Source organism: Aphelocoma coerulescens, chromosome 4, assembly GCF_041296385.1.
Source record: "Aphelocoma coerulescens isolate FSJ_1873_10779 chromosome 4, UR_Acoe_1.0, whole genome shotgun sequence".
NCBI classification, from domain to species: Eukaryota; Metazoa; Chordata; class Aves; order Passeriformes; family Corvidae; genus Aphelocoma; species Aphelocoma coerulescens.
In genome coordinates, this window is record NC_091017.1 from 70,047,422 (window position 1) to 70,068,104 (window position 20,683).

Below are 20,683 nucleotides of genomic sequence, written 5' to 3' on the forward strand. Positions count from 1 at the left end.
GTCTAATTCATTAAAAACTGCTGCTACGATGCTATGCAAATATTGCTCTTCCAGAAGCAAATTCCTCTGAGAACCTGTTCTAAACACTTCACTTTAGACATAAACCATGAGCTAATCCAGTTTGGATTTGAGATGTATCACAAAAGAAGAAAAATAATCCCTGGTGTGCACAAGTCTGCCCTGTGCCTTGTGCTGAGTGACATTCCCGTGACTCAGCAGGGCAGGAGGAAAAAGCCATGTCACCAAAAAACAGATGACGGCAGCTGCTTTGATCGGCTGCTGCTGCTGCTGCTGCTGCTGCTGCTGCTGCTGCTGCTGCTGCTGCTGCTGCACACAGCATCGTTTGTGCCCCGGCAAGAATTAATGCTGCTGGTGTCACCCCTTGCTAACTGCAGCGAGAGCAGCAGTGGTATTCAAGTAAATGCCAGGAGGAGGTTATTGATTCATCGATCCTTCAGCGAGGAGCCATCCCCCAGGCTCGAGCAGAGAGGGAGCCAAGCGCAGGGAGCGCGGCGCTGGCACAGGGCTCCAGCTGAGCAGGTTTGTGCAGCGTTGTGGTAGCAAGCATTAGAGCTGCGTTGAGTAAGTGGCTTCAAACTCGCTGTTCTTCCAGAAGGAAGAGCGGTGTGGGCCCTTTTCCAGCAACCTCAGAGGAACTGCAGCGCAAGTTGCTGGCAATTCGCTGCCAGAAGCCCGGCCTGGCTGCTCAGAGCCTGCTACTGGCTTGGCAGCCTGCTGCATCCCCCTCCCAGCTGTTTGCATCCCCACACTGTCTCTCCCTGGGTCCCTGCCAAGGCTGACAATAGCCGTGGGAAGGCCGGACCAGCCCCTTGTCATCCCTGCCCTCAGCCGCGCTCCAGGTGAGCCCAGCAACTCCCAGGGAACCCCTCACACCGGCTCATCTCTGTGGGGGACAGTGGTGGGATTAGCTCCTGCTGTTCTGCAGTTCAACCACCCACAGGTTTTCAAAATAAAAAGCATTAAAATCCAAAGATGTTTGCCAAGTGGAGAAAGACAGGAGCTTCTCTATCTTGCACTTCTGCTTGGGGACCCCAGCCTACCCCCAGCTGCAGCCCTTTCCCCTCACAAGGGTTCACTCAGCTCTTTTGCCCCTCAGAGGAAAATTTAAAGATTTAAAAAAAAATATTTCAGATAAAATATTTAGGGCACTGGAGATTTTCATATCAGTTCATAAAAGATTTAAATACTAAAATGTAAATGGTGTTTTGGGTATTACTGTGAGGCAGCCTCAGGAATGGAAATTCAAGAGAAGCGTTGCAACCTATAAAGTTCAGACAGTACTCTTAAAAGTATTCTTAAAAGCCTGCCTCATCTGAGAGCTGCCAAAAAAGGTAAGTAAAACCAAATTCACCAGCACCCTCATGCTGTGATAGCAAATGAGCTTATCTGCTTAAGTGGTTGGTAATGGAATTTGAGACCACAAAAGAGGCAGATGTCATTTCTGGGATGGGCTGACAGCAGCATCACCCCTCCCACAGCATCCATGTCCTTACACTGGAAAAATATACATCTTCCAGGGGACTGAACTACATTTTATTCCCAATGCCATGCTCACAGTGTTTCAGGGGAGTTAAAGTTCCCCTGAGAGCTACTGATAGGGCCCGTGAAGTCCTGTGTGGTCTGTGTTTGTAAATCCTTCCCCCAAAAGGATGACTTCTACATTTGTGCACATGATCCACACAAATTCTTCAGGTACCACAACACTGGGTAGTATCTCCAAGACAAAGACAGGATTGGGAACTTAAGCATCAGCTCTCAAGTTTTGTGACAGGCAGGAGGATGACCCATCTCAACGTAGAAAGGTTTATTGCAATGTGCATGTGTAACATTGCCCCTTTTAACACAGTGGGTTGCAGTATATGGGGTCCTGTGATCCCTCTTGGTTAAAGGATACGCAGTCTTGTTCCCTCGTCATCCCAGGGAGAGCCAGGAGGGGTCATCTACCCCTCTCATATCCAAGTGTGCCCCTCCAGCCAGCCTTCTGCCTCAGGACCCAACATCTCCCCTCACTGCCTTCATCATAAATTGCTGTTCATCATAAATTCCTCGGCTTCTTCCAGCTGTTTTCCCCTCCCACTGGCTCTCTGCTGTTTATCACACACTACTCTGCTCCAAACACTCTCCACCCACCAGGGTTCAGTTTATATTCCAGCCTTAGCATGCTACTCTGATCCAGGCATTATCTTCCATTGTTCTGGTCAAAACTAAACCCAGGAGTGTGTCCTCGCTTCCTCTCTTGGCTGCAGTGCAGTGCTACCAGCAAACCCATGAGCCCACAGATCAAGGACACATTTCCAAGCTGGCATAGGAGCATTCTGGCCAGCCTGAGGAAGCCTGTCTGCCTCCTTTCTTTCCTAAGTTCCCCTGAACTAATACACATCCACAAACCACATTTGGATACAAACTTCTCCAGGTCCAAGGCCAGCTGTCCAGTACCACCAGTGGTTTTAAAATCCTGCCTGGTGCTTTTCATTCAAGGTGGCATTCAGTGTTGTAGCCCAGAGGATGTGCCCCAAGTGTAGGTCTGTGAGGGGAAAACAGCATCATTTGCTTGGCTATAAATACCCACTGCAATGTGGTTATTCATGGAACCATAGAATACCTCAAGTGGGAAAGGACCCATCAGGTTCTTCAACTCCCTGCTACTCACAGGAGTACCAAGAACAGAACCGTATAACCAAGAGCATTGTCCAGACACTCCTGAACTCAGCCAGGTCTAGGGCCATGACCACTTCCCCAGGAGCCTGTTCAGTGACTGAGCACCCTCTCAGTGAAGAATCCCTTTCTAATGTCCAGTCTGGACTTCCCCTGATGCAGATCTGGATGCAAGCAAAGCCAAGACTACACCAAACGGAGTGACAGAGTACCTGCCACCATCCATTTCTCAGCTGAGTCAATCATGCAAGTGCAATCAACAAGATTAATTTAAATTATGGATTAACTGGCCTCAGTTCACCTGATTAGAAACACTCAAATGACTTCTTTTTGGCAGAAAAGCTGCCTCCAGTAGGTCAGCAAAGATTTTCCTGAAGAGTAACAAAACAGAAGAGCTACGGACCAGATTTTCAGTACTGGAGAGCTGAACCTATTTCTAGCCCAGCTGCACAGAGGACCAGGCAGATGCAGCTTAAATAAGAAACCTAACCAAGATGTTTGAGGGGGAGGTGCAGACCTGAAGTGCATGGAACCTAAAACCACGCAGATGCAGGAGACATGCAGCATGAAGATGCCAGTACTGACAAGCTGTCTCAAGGGAGTCCGTGGCAGATGTGAATGGCACCAGGGAATTCTTATTTGTTTCATCCCTGAACATTCAGCTGATAGATTTCTACATATCCAGAAGGATCCCTGTGTTCTTAGCAAATCTTCAATTGCTCAAAAGGTTGGGATTCTTTAGTTATAAAATACAGCTTTAATGACTGTAGGACAAGGGACCTAAACAAAGAAACAAGGCACCACCATCTGATTGCAGAGAAGGAAGACTAAACAGTTTACAGAAAGCCAAACCAGTTCACAGCACAGTGTCTCATTCTCTTTTAGTGGCCAGTATTTTCCATTTTCTGTGCAAACAGAAGGACATGGTGTGTTTCCCAGGGGAGGCACTCTTGTGCAACTGCTATTAGAGGCAATTGGCCAACTCCAAAGGACTTAAAAGTCAGCCCTCTTCTCCCTCCCCTTATTCTAAAAACTACTTGGACTGGCTTTAGCTCCTGTTCTGCTGTGGTTTTAAAAGAGCTCAACAGCCTGATTCACAAACCTTGCCAAGCAAGGGCAGAAAAAGTACAACTGCCTCTTGTCACCAGCCATGCAGATGAAAATATTCCCCATGCCAACTTTAATGCCCTGTCACAATATCCCAGTGGCTGAAGCCACTCAAGCAGACCAAAAATGCATCACAGGCAGCAGTCTTAAAACATTTAATGCTCATGTCATGGTTTTCTCCATTTGCACCCTCTTTCCTCTCTGCACACTGCGCTTCGTGATAACTGGACAGATTATATTAAAACTCGTGCCTACCCTGTCAAATGATTTCTCATCATGTCTCAGCAGGAGCTAATTGAAGATTAAACTAATCATTCCTTGAGGCCTCTTATGGAGTGTTTTATCACCTTTTGCGAATCCATTAAGGAGAACTTCAGTGAAGTGCTGATCTGGCAAGACCACTGAACACACAAGCTGGAATGACTGGACAACCCAACACACATGGGAGAAACACGGACTTCAGACATTCTCTGTAAATGAGACAAGACAAACCTTTTTCCATTCCTTCTGGCTGTAAAAACCAGACAAGCAAAATGGTGATAAGTGTTTTCCAAAATACCATCCTGCCTTCCTGAAAGCAAAGGAGCAAGTCTGACAAGAGCTGCTTGATGTCACACTAAATATTCCCGTGGAATTCTCTGATCTTCTCTGCCTCCTGAAATCTGGAGAATACAACAAGCAGCCACCAGTTACCAGCCACTGTAACTTGTGTTGATCCCTGCTTTAACCTGCTTCCACCATAGCCAAATTCTTTCATCGACCGATCTGTAGCTTCATCCCTGACCTCTGATCGGCCCAGCGCCTCTCTGGGTATTGTACACAGCTATCAGATAACAGCAATTGACATCCAGGCTTCCTCCAGCCTCGGGGTAAAAGCCATAACCACTGGGGCATGGCAGACCCCCAGATGAAAAAATTAATATACTTTTTCTGCAGTGCCTTGCAGGGTTAAAAGAGTCATTTAACCAGAGATGAAAGCTGAAAGAAAGGTCCAAAAAGCTTTTGTTGTTTTGAAGCAACAGAAAACACCCCCTGGAATGGCAGAACCAGATGCTTCACTCAGTAATAAAATTCATGGTCCCAAAAGCAGGATCAGAGTTATACTTACTAGTGTTTGGTTTGAAAGAAATGCACATTTTTCAAGCCTCTTCTACTGTAAAAGCAGAAGAGAACCCTGAATATTGGTCACCACAACTATCAGGATTATTTTGAGAGTCTTTTATAAATCTCATTTCGGTAAATGTTTTAGAAACATTGTGCTATATTCTACTCTGCCTCCCTGTGTTGTTTTTATTTTACAAATGAGAACTCCTTAAGGCAGGCATCACATACAAGTTCCCATCTAAGCATTTAAAATACTACAGGCAGTGTGAGTTATCAGTCAAAGTTTCTGGAATCACTCTCACTTTTAAGATAATTTAGATGGCTCTCAATACTTTCAATGTGCTACAATATGGGAAAGCAAGATCAGCTTTGGTTCAGATTATTAACATAATATGATTGCAGTACACTCAGAAATGGTAAAAAAAAAAATCAACTCTCTTTCATTCCCAATTGCTCAATTCAGCATGAAACCACAGTAAAACTGTACGCAAATCTTGTGAATAAGGTTTTCATTTACACTTGACAGAGAGCCAACATCTGTATTGCTATTTATTTATACACACACACACATAAATACACACCGTTTTTATATTTTCATATATATACACATGCACATTATTTTACCTGGTTACTTTCTAAAAGTAACTATTCCAGCATAAGTCTTGGAAGAGGAGAAAAAGAACAGCTGAAGCAAGACTGGGCCTTAGCCTCACTGTAGAGCTCAGGGAAATCTCTACATGCACATTAAACCTCACAAATTGGAAGAGCATTGTATTTTCCCTCCAAAAATTCAGAAATGCATTGCATGTCCTTACAGACAGCACCATCTCAGGACAAAACCAAGACTTCTAAAAATCAAAAACCATGCTTGGATGCCACAATTTTTTTTCCAGTGCTCTGTAGTGTTACGTAAGAATCACCAAAAACGAGAAATTACTTTGCCTGTCTTTAAACCAATATTCTCATTAGGGAATTCTGCAGGTAAAAGGTTGGGGAAATGGTTAAGTCCAATATGGAGCTGCAAGAAGGCATGTCCCCCATGGCACAAAAAGTTGCTGAACTCTTAAAACCATGAAAAAAAATATTAAAAGTCAACACATTTTAAAATACACCCCTCCAGCCTACTGGCTAAAAGCTCTGAAATGGTCCATCCACAGAGCACCCTCAGAGCCAGTGCATCAGAAGGAATCAAATGGTTCAAGGACAAAGCACCGACCACTTAAACCCTGTGAAAACCCAGGTAAGCGATCACCACAGAGAGCAGGTGTCACACTGGGGGCTCCTCTGCCCAGAAGGAACCTACAGGGGACTGAAACAGTGAGCAACTTGACCTCCTCTGGCTGAAGAGAAGACAATGCAGCACCTTCTACACACTCAGAAGTTGCAGCCCTGAACCACTTGGCTCCATTCCCTTCCCAGCTTTTCAGAGGAGCAGAAGGAAAGCACAGGCTCAACGCACAAACCCACACTTTTATAACTATAAGAGTTTTATGGTGTGGAAGAAAAGCTTCAGTACCTGCTGTCCTAGGAACAGAAGATCCTCCATGAGCTTTAAAGTCAGTGCAGGCCTCCTCACAGCAGATCACCAACCCAGAGCTGAACTTCGCATCTGGGGAGAGAGAGTTTGGCAGGACAAGGTACCATGTGGGGAGGGGATGAGGACACATTTCGTACCAACCCAGGAGGAAGGTCACCCAGGCTCTGCCAGGGGCATCTTGAGAAGGTCTAGCGAGGTGGGTTTGGTTTAGTTGTCAAACTCTAGCCTTTCGGACTGCACCAACAAATGCCTTCCCCATGCTATACAGTCCATCATAAACAACCTGAATCAGCCCATAAGCCTTCAACAACCTCATTCCTGCCTGCTGAAAGCTGCTCACTTTAAGCCTAAGGAATATGACAGACATTCTTATCTGCGCATCTTACCACTGCCAGCAAAAGGTGTCTGTTTAAAAGACATTCCAATCTCACCCAGGGCACCAGCAAGTATAATTTTTCCCAAATTTTCTCATCTGCCCAATTTTTCCATTAGCAACTTAACACTCAGTGCTCAGCCTGCTGTCCTTCAGAGGATCACAAATCTTTCTTTAACATATGGTGGGTGCTGAAGGTATTGTATCTCTGTTTTACACAAGAAGGCAGAGACAAGCAAAGGGGAAAAATTTCTAAAGCTACTAAATGACTGTGAAACTGAAATAATTTTCAAAAGAGAATTGGACACTCCAGAGCTGAAGTTAACCTTGCATGTCCTTCAGTGACATCTCACAATGAAATGCCCTCCATTCACTTCAGGCAAGGTCCTCAAAGCCACACAGGGATCTGAAGAGTATCACAAAAGGAAATTCCAAGTCTAAAATGCAGAGCTAAATGAGCCATAACTTCTCCCCTCCTCCAACCTAACAGTCCACAGGAGCCCACTTTTTCACCAAAAGAAGGTTTTGGGGTACCTCAATTCTTCTTTCCTCCATGTTGAGATCCAAACATTGTGGCCAAGCTGAACCTCTCAGCACTGATGCCTCTGAAGCCCCCTGGGGACTGGGGAGTCGTGGACACAACCAGCGCTCCTCAGCTGGCTCTGATGCCGGTGTGAGGGAGCAGCCACCCTGAGTTCCATTTAAAGACTTGGCTGGAGGAAGAGGGTGTGGCTGGGGTGGCACCAAAATAGCACCTGCTGCCAGGCCAAGGTGGTTGCAACTTCTCCCTGTGGATAGAGGCACTGGGCTTGGACTCTGCCTCCAGGGCTGGTTTTGATTTTTATCCAGAGATGTTCTAATGCAAATTATATAGTGAGCAGCCTTGGGAATGCCGCCAGGTACCTGCTCCCCACCTCCCTTTAGGTAGGCAGCAGTCAGGCCCCCACTTGCTTCTCCTCTCCGGGTCTGCAAATCCTTCTCTGCACCGTGGCACAACTTCAATAGGAAGGGCTGAGAGGTTGCCTACAGCCTGGGAAGGGACAAGCAGATTTGAATATCCCTTGGGAGAAGGAGGACCCAAACCCAAGTTCGACCACTTCTGAGATGAGTATTAAAACCATTAAGTTATTATATGAAAACCACCACACCAATCATTTGTATCTTAAGCAGCAAGTGCAAGGCTGTGAGCTGAGACCTCAGCAACAGGGGCAGGTTTGACTCACCTGGCCAGGTTTGGAGCTTGCAGAGTGTGGGAGCAGCTTGAGGGATGCAGCATGAGAGCTGGCATGGAGATACAGGTGGGAAAAGGGTCTCCAGGAGTCTGAGCAGATACCAAGGAAAGGACTGCAGAGGCAACTGTATCTTGTAAATAACTCCTCTTGAAATCACCAGATACACATCTGTTCCCACCATTTGAAGTCCTAACCTTACTTTAGGGTTAAAATGTCAAACTAAAATCTCTATTATTACCACCAATGTGCTTTTACCTTGAATTTTTAACCATTTGTTTAAGCTGAGGTTAAAAAGAGTCTGGGCTCCTTGACTGCTAAGCAGATCATGAAACTCTCTGGAGTACAATAGGCTATAGAAAGTTTCCATGGTTTTCCCAGTGACTGCGTGCCTAGTTAGCTTCCTTCACCTTCTTCATCCTCAAAAGATGCTTAGCTGCAAAAGTTTAACTAAAGGCGTTTCCTAAAGGAATTTTTAGAGTAGCTGTTAGCCAATGTGTTTTTATCACAACCCAACACAATAAAGTATGAGCTAGCTCTACATTTTATTGTTAGGGAAAAGGTTTTAATTAAAGAGCAAGTCTACACATGTGTTTTTAAATACCGTGAGCCTGATTTTCTTCAAATTCATTGTTTCTTCCAATTCTTTAAATATGCATTTGAAAGAAGAAAAGGGCAGGCAGCACTATTTGGAAGTTGCAAAAAAGTATTTTGAGAAAATAAATACATTTTAATCTCATAGAAACAGACTAACCATAAAAATAGGAGGTATGAGGTACAGAAGTGGCACTTTTTGACAAAACAGAGGAGGTATCCCTCTAAATAGGGATAGATGAATAGGCGGAGTAAATGGAAATATTTACAATTCATTTTAGATATTTAGCAAGATAATTTTGTAGGTAGATGTGTGCAGGACCTCCAGAATTTGTTTCAGGCCCATTCAGAAATAAAATCTTACACAAGACTTTGATTTAGATTTCAGACTCATCTTGGTGACACAGTCATTAGTTTATCCAGCAGCATTAAAAGTGAACACCAAGTGCCCTAAACTTCCTCCCACAGAATAAGAAAGTGAGAGGTAAAATTCACTGTCATTCCACGCTGATGATTTTTAGACAGAATTTCCCACTCACCTTAGCAAGGTGATAATTAAAAAATCTCTGCCAAGGAACACAACCTCCTCACCGGACCCCCGCAGCTCTGAACACACCTGCTGCTGGAATTTGATATCCAGGATCTAGAGCATCACAAAGTGTTAGGGAGTCTTGTGTTAGGAAAAAGTACACAGTTGCACAGAGATTAAATTCCTTGGAGTTCCTTCTTTTTTTATTCTAAGGAAAAGGAAGAGAGAATCCTGCATTTTGCTAAGTCTGAACGTACGGACACAAACACAGCTTATGGTCCTTCCAGCCAAGCACCTGATGGCTACAGAAGAAATACCACACAGTTGTGTCTCCACTGACTTGCTACAGCTGTTTTTTCAGTATTTGCATTGGTGTGGGAGCATTAGAAAGTTTAATATTGCTTTTGTCTTTTGGAGAGCAATGCCAGCCAATCCTCCCTGCACTATCACATTATAATTAAATATCCAAAAATTAATTAAACCACATGACAATACAGAGTGCAGTCTTACCAGCCCTAAATCAGGGTCAGGTTTATGCTTTTGTACCCTCTGCCTGTTGAGGAGGATTTCCCACAAGCATTTCACAGGATGGATCCACACCCCACAGGGGATACCTGAGCTCAGGCTTTTTTTTCCCCCCACAGAACACCAAGATGTAGATCAGAGCTTGCCTGATATCCACAGCAGTTGCTGCATTATCTGTCAGTGTGTGTTCTGCACCACAATGAAAGAGAATCCAGACTGCAGGAAAACCTGCTGCACACACCATCCCCTTCCTCTGAATCCCGCTATGAGGAAAGCCTTTGTGCCTCTGTGTCACTCTCCAGCATGGGCTGACACCCAAACTCCCAGCTGGTACGACCACCACCCCTTACTCAGAGGCAAGCAAGGTCTCACTGCCCCATATCCTTCCTCCTCTTTCACATCTCAGGACTTTTCCCCCTTGGCACTGGAGCTCAGCATTGATTTAACTCCCCACAATTTGGCAGTGTTTGTTTTCACAGACCAACCACCATCATTCTCCCAAAACAAAGAAGGAAGGAAAGGTCACATGAGGAAAATCCTACACTCCCACACAGCACTGTGGAGCTCTTCTACAGCACTCACTAGCCTGTCCTTCATGCCAGCCTACATCTTCAAACCCTTGAGCCCCAGCTCCTGGGCAGATATTCTTGGTGAGAGGGACATTCACTGCAGACCTTCATCAATGACACAGTCACTTCTGTGGTTGCAACTATAGCCAAAATCTGAAAGAAATATCCCCTCTAGTTCACACTTCTGTCTAGGTCAGTACCAAAGGTGCTCCACATAAGCTAGAGACTGGGTGTTGGTGCAGCACTCAGTAGCCCTAAGAAGCAGAAACTCCCAACTAATGCTAAAAAAGACAGCTTCTAGTCAGATTTAAGCTGAGTCCTTAGACAGAAAAGGTGGTTCATCAGGAGACTGGTCTGGCCTCTGAAATAAATGCATCAAATTCTAAATATTATTTGATTTGATCCAAATGGATGCCTTTTCTGGGCCTGGCACTACCCAAGATAAACCTGTGGGCTTCAAACAAGAAGCAGCCCTAGAACTGAAAATGTATTTTCCATGGACCAGGACAGTACCTCACCTTTTCTCTTCTGACATATTCCCAGTCTCACAGTCAGAGACTGCCCAGAGCCTTCCCAGTTCCCCTGACTCCCAGAAAAGAGGCTCTAGGGTGTATTGTAGTAGTATAGATGTAAAATGGTTATGCAGATCACTGAAGGCATCTTCCACTGATTTGTGATGCGTTTCAAGAACTTTACAAGCAAGAAAATAACATGCATCAAGCAATGAAAATGAAGGAAGTTTTTTTCCTATGTAGATTATATAAAATATTTTGGCCCACTTAAAACAGATATCCTCAATTAAAATTGTATCTGGCTACAATGAGGTAGTGGGTTTGTTATTACTGATTCATTGTTGCACAGGTTTGAGTTTTACCGTGGAAAAATGGGGGTTCACTGGTATGGAATTGTTTCTCAAATAAAGTAAGGAAAACTGATATAGAAAAGGGGTACAGTTCCTTTAACTGTAGCTATATGGGGGGTTTTGTCAGCCTAATTATTCTGCAGCAGAAACAACCATGAACTCTTCTCTCCCACTGATTATCTCATAACCATCTCTCTGAACAGTATGAGCAAAAAATTCCTCTGCACCCTCCTTCCTTTAATGAGGACTATGGAAACAGCAGAGACAGACACTTTACATGCTTACCTCTCCCCATATGTCCCGCAGATGCCAAAACTCAAAAATTTCCCTTCCCTGGTGTCAAAATAAATATGAAAAAGGATTTTCACAAACATAAAAGAGACGGGGAAGGGAAAATTGGGCAGCTTTTCAGTGGATATGATAGATAATTCAGATGCGACCCAAAAAAAATAGTTTTAGAATCTAGCTCAGTTTTCAGGATGAATGACACTGCTGAACACGGGGGGAATGCACAATAGGTGGTGCAGCTGTCTACTGACATGTAGGCAGAGCTGAACAAGCTTTCTGCATTCAGGGACCAGACAGTTCTCTGGCAGCATTTGAGAAACACATGAAACACACGAAAAAGCTGTGTGCCGTGGTGCCAGCAGGAGTAGAGTCTGGACATGGTGATCCCAGAGGTCCTTTCCAACCTGTGTTTATATCTCTTGGCAGAAAAACCCTTCTGTGCTTATGACCATTCTTGCAGATTTCATGTGTCCTATTTCTACTTCTCCTGTATTTAAGACAGTTACCCACTGTGCAACACCTGGGCATATTGAGGATTTACACACAAGCCTTTTTTTGGTTTTATTTTAGGTCTCCTTTAAAGTCTTTTACATCCTATTTATCATCCTGATCACTCCTAAGGATTGAGCTGATACCTTCCAAGAACTACTCACAATGACACCAAGATACTTTCCTGAATGGTGACATCTCTGTGGATGCATATGTATGGTTCTTTTCCCTTTCTGCATTCTTTGCAGAAGTCTAGATTAGGTGAGAAAATGGAGAATATTCACAGCCAGTTTTAACTTTAGCCTACCTTGAAAACGTCTTACTGGTGAGTTTGTCAACTCTCCTTTTTTTCTTAGAGCTTTAGTAGGTAATTTAACAATAGAGAAACCAACAGACATTCTTCCCACCTGGTGATGTCCTGCAATTGGAAAAAGGATGACTCAATGCCCACCCTCTATTTTGTTATCTTTAACTAATTAGAACCATAACCAGTTCAAAACTACAGGAACACATTCCCTTTTATTTCTTGACTGTTTAGGGGATTTGATGACTATTGGTAAGGGGCCTTGGAAGTCCAGCTAGGCCTTTTCAGCTGAATCACCTCTGCACAAGGGCTGCTGAGCTTCAAAGGACACAGATATATGACAGCTTCCTTCTAAAAAATTCATTTTTCCATCCACCCAATATGTCATATTTAGAAGTCTTCATTTTATTTTCGATATATTTGACCAAGGCAGGCTCGATTTACCAGTGTACACAGTCCTTTAAACATCAGTTGCATTTGCCACCTTCACTTGCCACATCAATTATTTAGTTCATATCAAAGGAAACCATTAATTTAAGAACTCCACATTTGGGACTCTTGGGTGGCTACCATGGCTACCACCTATTTTTATCAATAGTATTACGCATTTATCCAATTGTTCTAAACCTGTTCTGCTGACACTTCAGTTTAAAACACACTTTTAGATGCTTTCAGATACCAAAATGCTCCAGAAAAGACAGCTCCCTGAGATGTTTTATAATGAACAGCAAAGCAAAGATTTATTTAGCCTTGCTGTAACAGCCCTGTGTACTTTGAGTGTTCTTATTATACTACAATTGCCTATCAAGCCTGCTGATGGCTCCCTACCCTTCATGTGTTTTAAGGGGTTTTCTCATTGTTTCTATGAGTTTAGCAAGTTGCTCCTCAAAATTGATTTTACCTGCCTTGTTTAACTTGCCTTATTTAACTTGCCTGTATGCTCTTTTCTATTTTCTCTGTTCAAACACAACCTCCACTTTCTGAAAGATGTCTTTTTACTCCTAACATCATTCTGCTCTTCTACTGAACAACACCAGCTTTTCAGGGAGTCCTCCTCAGTCCCTTGATAGAAGAGGATACACGCTTCTTTGAGCTCACATTATAAAATCTTCTCACCAGCTGCCTGTTCTCTGCAAGTATCTTACCCTTTTAGCTGCTCCTTTGAATAACAAAATTGATAGAATCATTCATATATTTATCTATTCCACCTCTTAAAAATTGTATTGTTTGCAGAGGGACAAGAGAACTGGGTTTGTCATGGTCATTGCACATTGCTCTGGGTTAAAATCAGTGTTGTCTTTTCCCTGCTACATTAAATCACAGAATCATAGAACAATTTTTTTGTTTCACATCCCTGTATTGCTTTCCCTGTTGTCTCTCACATCAAGGTCTTTCTCCTTTTCTGATCCTCAGTTCAGTGTCTTTGGTATTTCTCCATTTCCCTGTGCAGAGAAAGGCCCTTCCTTCCCTCGTACTTCACTGATCTCTCTGGATAAGAAGTGTCTCAAAAAAATACCAGTCTCTCCTCCAAATTAAATTGCTCCACTTGCCAAGGCAAGGGTAGCCCATATTTCCAAAACAGAGTCCTCATATTTTCTCAGCCAGCATTTTGATGGAGAATTTTCTAGACAGCTTCATGACCATGTTTCAGTCATCACTGTGCAATGATACTAATTACAAACACAGTCATCCTCAATATCAACACTGCCACCTCCACACCTACCTGAGACAGGAAATGTATTCCTCTAGCCTTTTTTTCCTTCATTTCCCACAAGAGAACTGAAGTTCTCTGGAAGGGCAGTTTATTCACACCTCCAGGACAGTTTGGATGACAAGCCTAAGAAGATTAGCTTCTGCAATGTTTTCTAAAAACCACTGTAAGAAGGATCACTGACATGGATGACTGATTTTCATCCAGGAGATTCTAGCATTGTTCCACTGTCTCATGCATTTATTAGGATTTCATTTCCCTCTGAAGCCTCAAGGGAAATTTCATAATCAGCACACCTGGTATGTGTAGTATAAATAATTAAGGGGATGCCCTCTCTAACGATCTATGCAGAAAGGCTGTTCTGCTGTAAGAAATGGCCTGGATCGCAGCCTTATCAGAAAAAAGAACAAGGATTATAAGATCCTTTCCATTTTCAGACTCAGAAAACTTCATGAACATTTACTGAACCAAATGGAGTCAAAGTAGAGGGACCTACTCAGTCAGTATGTTTATGAGTTGTTTCAACATTACTCTTTCTATGCCGTCAGCATAAATGGTACTTTGTCACCATTTTTCTATCCCACAATTTAATTTATTGCTTGCCTTAATAAAAAAGACCACGACACCAATTTAGCTTATACTCACATCAAAAAAACCACTTTATGTGACAAGTTTGGCAATAAGCCAGCACTGCATAAACTGGTTTGATGACAAAAATACTTAGGGCAGACCATGTTAAAGAGGACAGAGATCATGAGATGCTCTCCACACTTGGCATTATCTGTTCAGCAATTTGCAAGGGCAGTAGTTGTTACAGCCCCAGCTCTGGTGGTCTTTCGTGGTTTTCCCCCAGAAACTAAGAGCATTAAAGTCCTCACAAAGTGGACATTATTAGAAAAAGGAATTACTTTATTACAAACTCAAGTTTTACTTTAAAGCTTCTAAAAAAAGTTTTATCATATCATGTGCTTCGCTTTATGGTGCCATCTGTAACTAAAGTACAGTACAGTAAATGACATATCTGGGATTTGGAATCCAGTTTTGCAGATAACAGAGGTTAAGCAGCTCATTTGAATATGCCTCTTTGATATGTAACTGAAATAGTTTCAAACACTGAGATTTGCTCACCATCATTACTCCCACTTTCCAACACATTAATTGGATATAGGAAGTCAAATCCAAAAAGTCAGCTTCTCATCAAGAACTGTGTTCTAAACTCTCAATTTTTTACAGCTGAAAGAATGCTAATGAATCATTTGTGAGCAGAATATTAGACCTGATATGAACAGCACTAGACATGCAACATTGTGTAAAAATACTCTCACCCTTTCAACTTGCCCAGTTACCTCAGGTCCATCTAAAGCTCTTACCCATTTTTCTACGGCAGATTTGAAAGACCTATGACTATTTAAATCTATTGCTATTAGTGTGAATAGGCCACGCTTAAATTAAATTATTAATGTGTTATGAACCATTACCAGAATTTCTCTCTTTCTAAAATATAATTGGATACTATATTGTACTGATGGGGCACATCCTTACACCTGCATGTTGCTTCAGGAGGACTCTGCTTGGGTACAAGGGTCCTCTAGAACCCGCAGTTACAGCATGATAAAGCATCACACGGTTACAGTCATTCCGCCAAGACAAATAAAGACTCACCTTTATCCTCTAACTTTGTCTTGGTAACATCAATACCTTACCCTTCATTTAGAAAAAGAGAAGGAAGAAGTTACCAAGGTAGAAGGATCCAGGCACCCCATGATAAAATTCAGTATTTGGTTTCAGTGCAGGCCTCTTCTTATCCTACACAGAGCAGCAGGATGCACAGGATGTGTTAAACCCATTTCAGAAGGCTCAGCAAAAAGGGGGTTTCAATTTAGGAAGTGGTTAACAGGTGGGCTCTGGGCATGTCTGGAGTGAAAACCCACTAGTAAATCTTCCCCAGGCTGAGCAGTATTTTCCCCCTCTTTGAGAAGTAAATATGTGATTTGAAAAGGCACAGAACGGATTTACTTCCATGGAACAAGCGCACGACAACTTCAGGTGCTCTGTGAAACTCAAGACTCCCTTTTCCCTCTCATGCTCCACGCTGCTCTAGTGGGATCTCCCTCCCTCGACCCTGCTCCCCTCAGCCCAGTTCTCCTGGTCTGCAGGGGCACAGCTGTTTGAGCCCACTGACACCACTCTGCTGTAAGTGCTCCCAAGCCGTAGGGACTAAGGGGTTAATCCAGCTCGCAGTCATACATTAAACCGTGCTAAGAGCATTCCACAGAAATACCATCCTGAGCCAGCAGCCCACAAGAAATAGCCAACCTGACATGCTCTGTGTCCGGGCAACAGACAAATACACTGGCTTTTGAGATCAGCAGCAACAGGGCATTTTATGGGGCACTCATGAACCCTTAGAAATCCATGGGCATGGAAAACTAGCCATTGTATGGACAGCTGCATGGAAAAAACCCTGGAAAGCCATTCATGCAGCATTAGCTGTGAAAGTTGTACTTTGCTTTAAGCAGACTCGAGTTCTACCACCTGTTTAAAAGGCAAAATACTTCCTCATTAATTTTAAGAGCTGTGGCTCTGTCCCCTCTTCTCTTTGCATAACATGTGGTAAAGACACACACTTACAGGAGAATAAAGAACCTGTAGCTGTAAGTATCCCAGATATTGATCTTTATCAGGCTATATAAACCAGAGCTTTAGCAGTCTCTCAGGAGTTTGCTGTAAAAGCAATTGGAACTGCAATTAACAACAGCACATCTTAGGATAGGGAAAGACTTCTAACTAGAAGCTAATTAGGAGGGCAAACACTGAAGCTTGTTAGCTGAGATGCTAATGAGAATTATACTTGAGTGGCAGCAGACTAGCTATTCAGAGTTAATTAGAAACCTCAGCTGATAGTATATTGCTCTTAAGAGCTTTCAAAACAAACAACTGGAAAAACTGTCCCGCAGCTAAAGATCCAGCGTGCCATGTTGAGTAATTCATGGGCACAGGGAACAGCCAGAAGATTACACTCAGGCATCAGGGTAGTTTAACAGCATGTGGAAAAGGTAGAGGAGGTTTTTAGGAGGTGCATTTGCTCCTGGATTTTCAAAGGATCTGTTAATCCGTGGGCGGCAACCCTGATGCTGCATTACACAGTGCTGGTGAAAACAGCGTGCAGTTACACCAGGGGGTGAGCAAGGGGACTGCCACATGCCCAAAGTATCCTCACCAGCCTTGTGCAGAAGTGGCACAAGGACCTGGGCTGGCCTAACAGCCCTTGGCAGCTTTCATATCCTATCCCCAGCCTCTCCCACCCCAGCTCTCATCCAGGAAAGCTGCTGCTGGGAGCTGTACCAGGTGAAGCTGCAGCTGTGTGCAAGTTGCTCTCACCATGCCTTTGCCTTCCTGGGGCACGGGCGAGGTTTACTCTCCCCCTCTCTTTGTGCATGAGGGGGTGGGGTAAAGAGTAAATCAGGGCACTTAGAAGGGAAAAACCTGTTAAATGTAACATGGCTGCAATGGGGATGGTGAAGTGTGGCCTTACCTGGGCTGAGTTGCATGGCTGGTTCCTACTCTGAGGAGAGCCAGGGAGGCTAAGCAAAGGGGCTGCGTGTTTAAATGTTTCCTCTGTGCCTGATTGGAAGCGCAAGAGCCAGTCAGGGGCAGGGGAGAGGCTGCTAAACTCAAAGTAGGTTGCTTGTTTCAGGAAAAGGTTGGATACTGGAGAACCTCCACGCTGAGCTCATGAAAACACATGAAAACGTTCAGTCTCACAGGGGAGAGAAATAGTCCAGAACAATCAGGGGATTTTCAGTTTTGCAGAGGCCCTGTTTGCATTAAAACTTGCAGCAATTTAAGCAAAACCTGGTTTTAATTGTATTTATTGAAACCAATTGCAAACCCATGTGGATACTCTTAAACAGATTCAGTTTTCCAAAAGAAAAAGCACTGCAAAGCAGATTTCAATTAAAGCACAGAGGAGCATCCACAAACAGTTTTACACCAGTGTAATTAAATAGATTTCAAAGTTTAACTTTAGTTTAACTAAAGATTTCAAAGTATAACTTAAAACAAATGTGACTTTTAATGCATATGTGACCTGGCAGTCACTGGCTGCTGGCATATAGGAGAGTAGGGAACTTTGCATACTGAAACTTCCCTGGGAGAGTCCTGAGAGTGAAGAGGTGTAAATACACCCTTCACAAAAGTCTTTTAGTATCTGCAGTGGTAAATGTGTGAAAGCATAAAAATTAAGAGTAGATAATAACACTGTCAACTGTAATCCATACATCCATTTCTTTCTTAAAGGAAAAAAACTCCTGATGCATAAGCAGTATTCTGAAGAAACAAATTTACTTCCCTAGAGCTTTGGGAACCCTCATTTTCACTCAATGTATTTGAAGCAAGAGTCCTGGATTGTGGTTATTCAGGTTTAACAGGACTTGGAAATGCTGACTGAAGTTAGAGGTAAAATTCCCCCCACACCAGAGTGATGTAGCTCTGGGCTTGACCACGCTGCAACTCGCTGGAGATCATCCCAGCCACAGCCACATGGCTGGGCTCAGCAGAAGCAGTCCACTGGTGACCAGGACATGATGGTGGGCTTGACAAAGCATTTCACAAATCCAAACTCACCAGTGGCTGGTGCCTGCCATCCCAGGGCTAGGGGCATGGGCTGGGGGTCACCTTGCACAGCTTTTCTGGGTTTAGTGCAAAGTGTAATAAGCTGCTTGGCAACTCAAACCAGGCTAAATAAAAGCAACAGAAGATATTTAAGTAACTCATATGAATGCTTCAGAGAAGATTTTCTGGTGGGGAACTAAGGGTAGGGATAGTGGTACCTTGCAGGCAGTGCTAACAAACTGCTCTCCAGCTGGTGCAGGTCCTGGACACAATCCAGCCAGCACAGCACAGCAATGAAAGGCAGCTGCTGTCCTCTCCACCCCTCATCACTAAGTGCTTCTGGTAGATTTCCCCTTATGACAGACTGTGAAAGCAGCCTTCCCAAGAGCTGCAGCCCAGCCTGGAAGCAAACCTGGGCAAGGTTCTAAGTGTTTCTAGGGTTTGTATCACTGACAGCAAGCAGGTGCAGCCATAGGAACAGATGGGCAGAGCTTGGATTTGGCCATAGACTCGTTTGTCTCTGTTTTCCCTTTGTGACCATCCCAGTGCCTGGAGTGGAAGGCTGGGATGCTGGTATCAGACACAGTATCATCCACAGGGTATGTATCTCCAAGGAGTACTGGACAGTAATTCCAGTGCCTGAGCTGACAGTGAAAAAAAGTATGTACCTGTAATCTAACCCTTAAAAGGTCAGTTCAGCTAAGACTGATCCTTTTCTCAGAGTCAGAACTCAGCTAAAAACTGAGTTCTCTGGATACTTTATGTTATCTTGCTAAGCAATCTCCGTGCTCCTCAGACACCCTGAACACAGCCATCAATTTCCCCCCATGGATTCAGGAGGATGACGCACAGCCTTTTAACATCCTAGCAAGCATAGTTACAAACTGTAACTTTCCCCATTTGTTATGTGTGCTTGTTGCCATTTTCCCTCTGCAGGGATAAATGTACAGGTCTAACCCTGAATTTCATCTATGTACTGTTTCCAGACTGCGAATCCCTTTCAGTATTGCTAACTTCACACTGCCTTGCACACAGCATCCAACTCCACAAGAGCCCAATTTTCCTTTCAGGCTGATGATCTCCTGCTGCAGCAGCATCAGCTCCCCCTGCCAAGGAGCCCTCCATGCCAGCCCTCCTCTCCTGGCCCATTCTATACACCTGCAGCAAAACCACACAATGTGTGGCAGATTTTCCCTCTTTTTCTCCCCCAGAACTGGGCTGCTGCTTGGCTTGCATTGCAGCTCCTTGGGGATCAGTGTTTTAGCTCTGCAGGACATACTACCCCAGGTCTCTCTCTTGTAATGGTTATAATTTTTTATCATGCTCAGAGCACTGCCTGCTGTCTCTTAAGCTTTCATATGCACTGGGGAATTTCCTTTGCTTGGCAAATATTCGTGGGTTTATCAAAGATTACGTCTGGGTTTTCTAATAATGGGGTTTCTAGTAATGCCTCTGAATTGACTTTTTTTCCCTAATTCGCAGTCTGATCTCTCACAACTGACATAATGCCCCAAAATTGCAACACTGCACCTTTAATCTTAGATCACTCACCAGTCTTCTATTTCTTCAGGGAAGAAAAGAGAGAAAAAAAAGGTAGTATCAAGAGCAGAAGTCTCTTCTTTGTTGAAGTCTTTGGCCTCAGGTCAAGTAGGCTTTTCATGGGAAAGGCCTGCTGTTCCCTGGAGAACTTGCATGAAACCCCTTTCTCTGCTGCTACCTTCACCTCTGTGCCCTCCAAAGGCAGGGGCTGTATCTGTTTTCTTGTGCTGCTTCCTTCTCTCCACATTTATTTTTTGGTAATCAAGTACAGCTATTGCATCACATAGGAGGTGACTAAAGGAACTTTCAGCCCAGAGAAACTAGTGAATTCATGATGCTTTGTTCACTGTTCTGTCGATTATTTGTATCTGTTTTGTCTGGCTATGTATTATTAAAACAATTTGGCTGCAGTTTAATATAGGTAGGTTTCTACTTTCACATGTGTTAAGCAGTGCTGTATTCTCAGCATGACCTGTATTCCCAGCATGCTGGATTTCCAAAACACCCTGTATGCCACTTTTTTGTCCTTACCACACAACAATCATGCTGTCATTCCATTTTCACTTGGGTTCCTGCAAGGCAAGGAAGTCCCTGGAGCCCACATGCCCATCTCTGCATCTGCCCACTGTGGTG

General features: G+C 43.8%; 1 protein-coding gene across 15 annotated transcripts in view; it reads right to left on the reverse strand.

Annotated features, from left to right (window-relative positions):
• MSANTD1 (Myb/SANT DNA binding domain containing 1) overlaps positions 1-17,505 on the reverse strand; it is a 44,935-nt gene extending 27,430 nt beyond the window's left edge. The window contains exons 1-9 of one of the 15 annotated variants that reach the window (XM_069012235.1): positions 17,433-17,472; positions 16,544-16,621; positions 15,560-15,601; positions 12,190-12,300; positions 9,160-9,263; positions 8,021-8,141; positions 7,712-7,827; positions 7,332-7,585; positions 6,404-6,496 (exon numbers count right to left, since the gene is read on the reverse strand). Coding sequence is in view for 1 of the 15 variants with exons in the window: in XM_069012230.1 (XP_068868331.1) it covers positions 17,433-17,448 (16 nt within the window). In the remaining 14 variants the exon portion in view is untranslated. Of the gene's footprint in view, positions 1-6,403; positions 6,497-7,331; positions 7,828-8,020; positions 8,142-9,159; positions 9,264-12,189; positions 12,301-15,559; positions 15,715-16,528; positions 16,622-17,432 lie in introns of those variants that run through there. The other 14 variants (XM_069012234.1, XM_069012240.1, XM_069012239.1 and 11 more) reach the window with 14 other exon arrangements.
• Between the last annotated feature and the right edge of the window lie 3,178 nt (positions 17,506-20,683).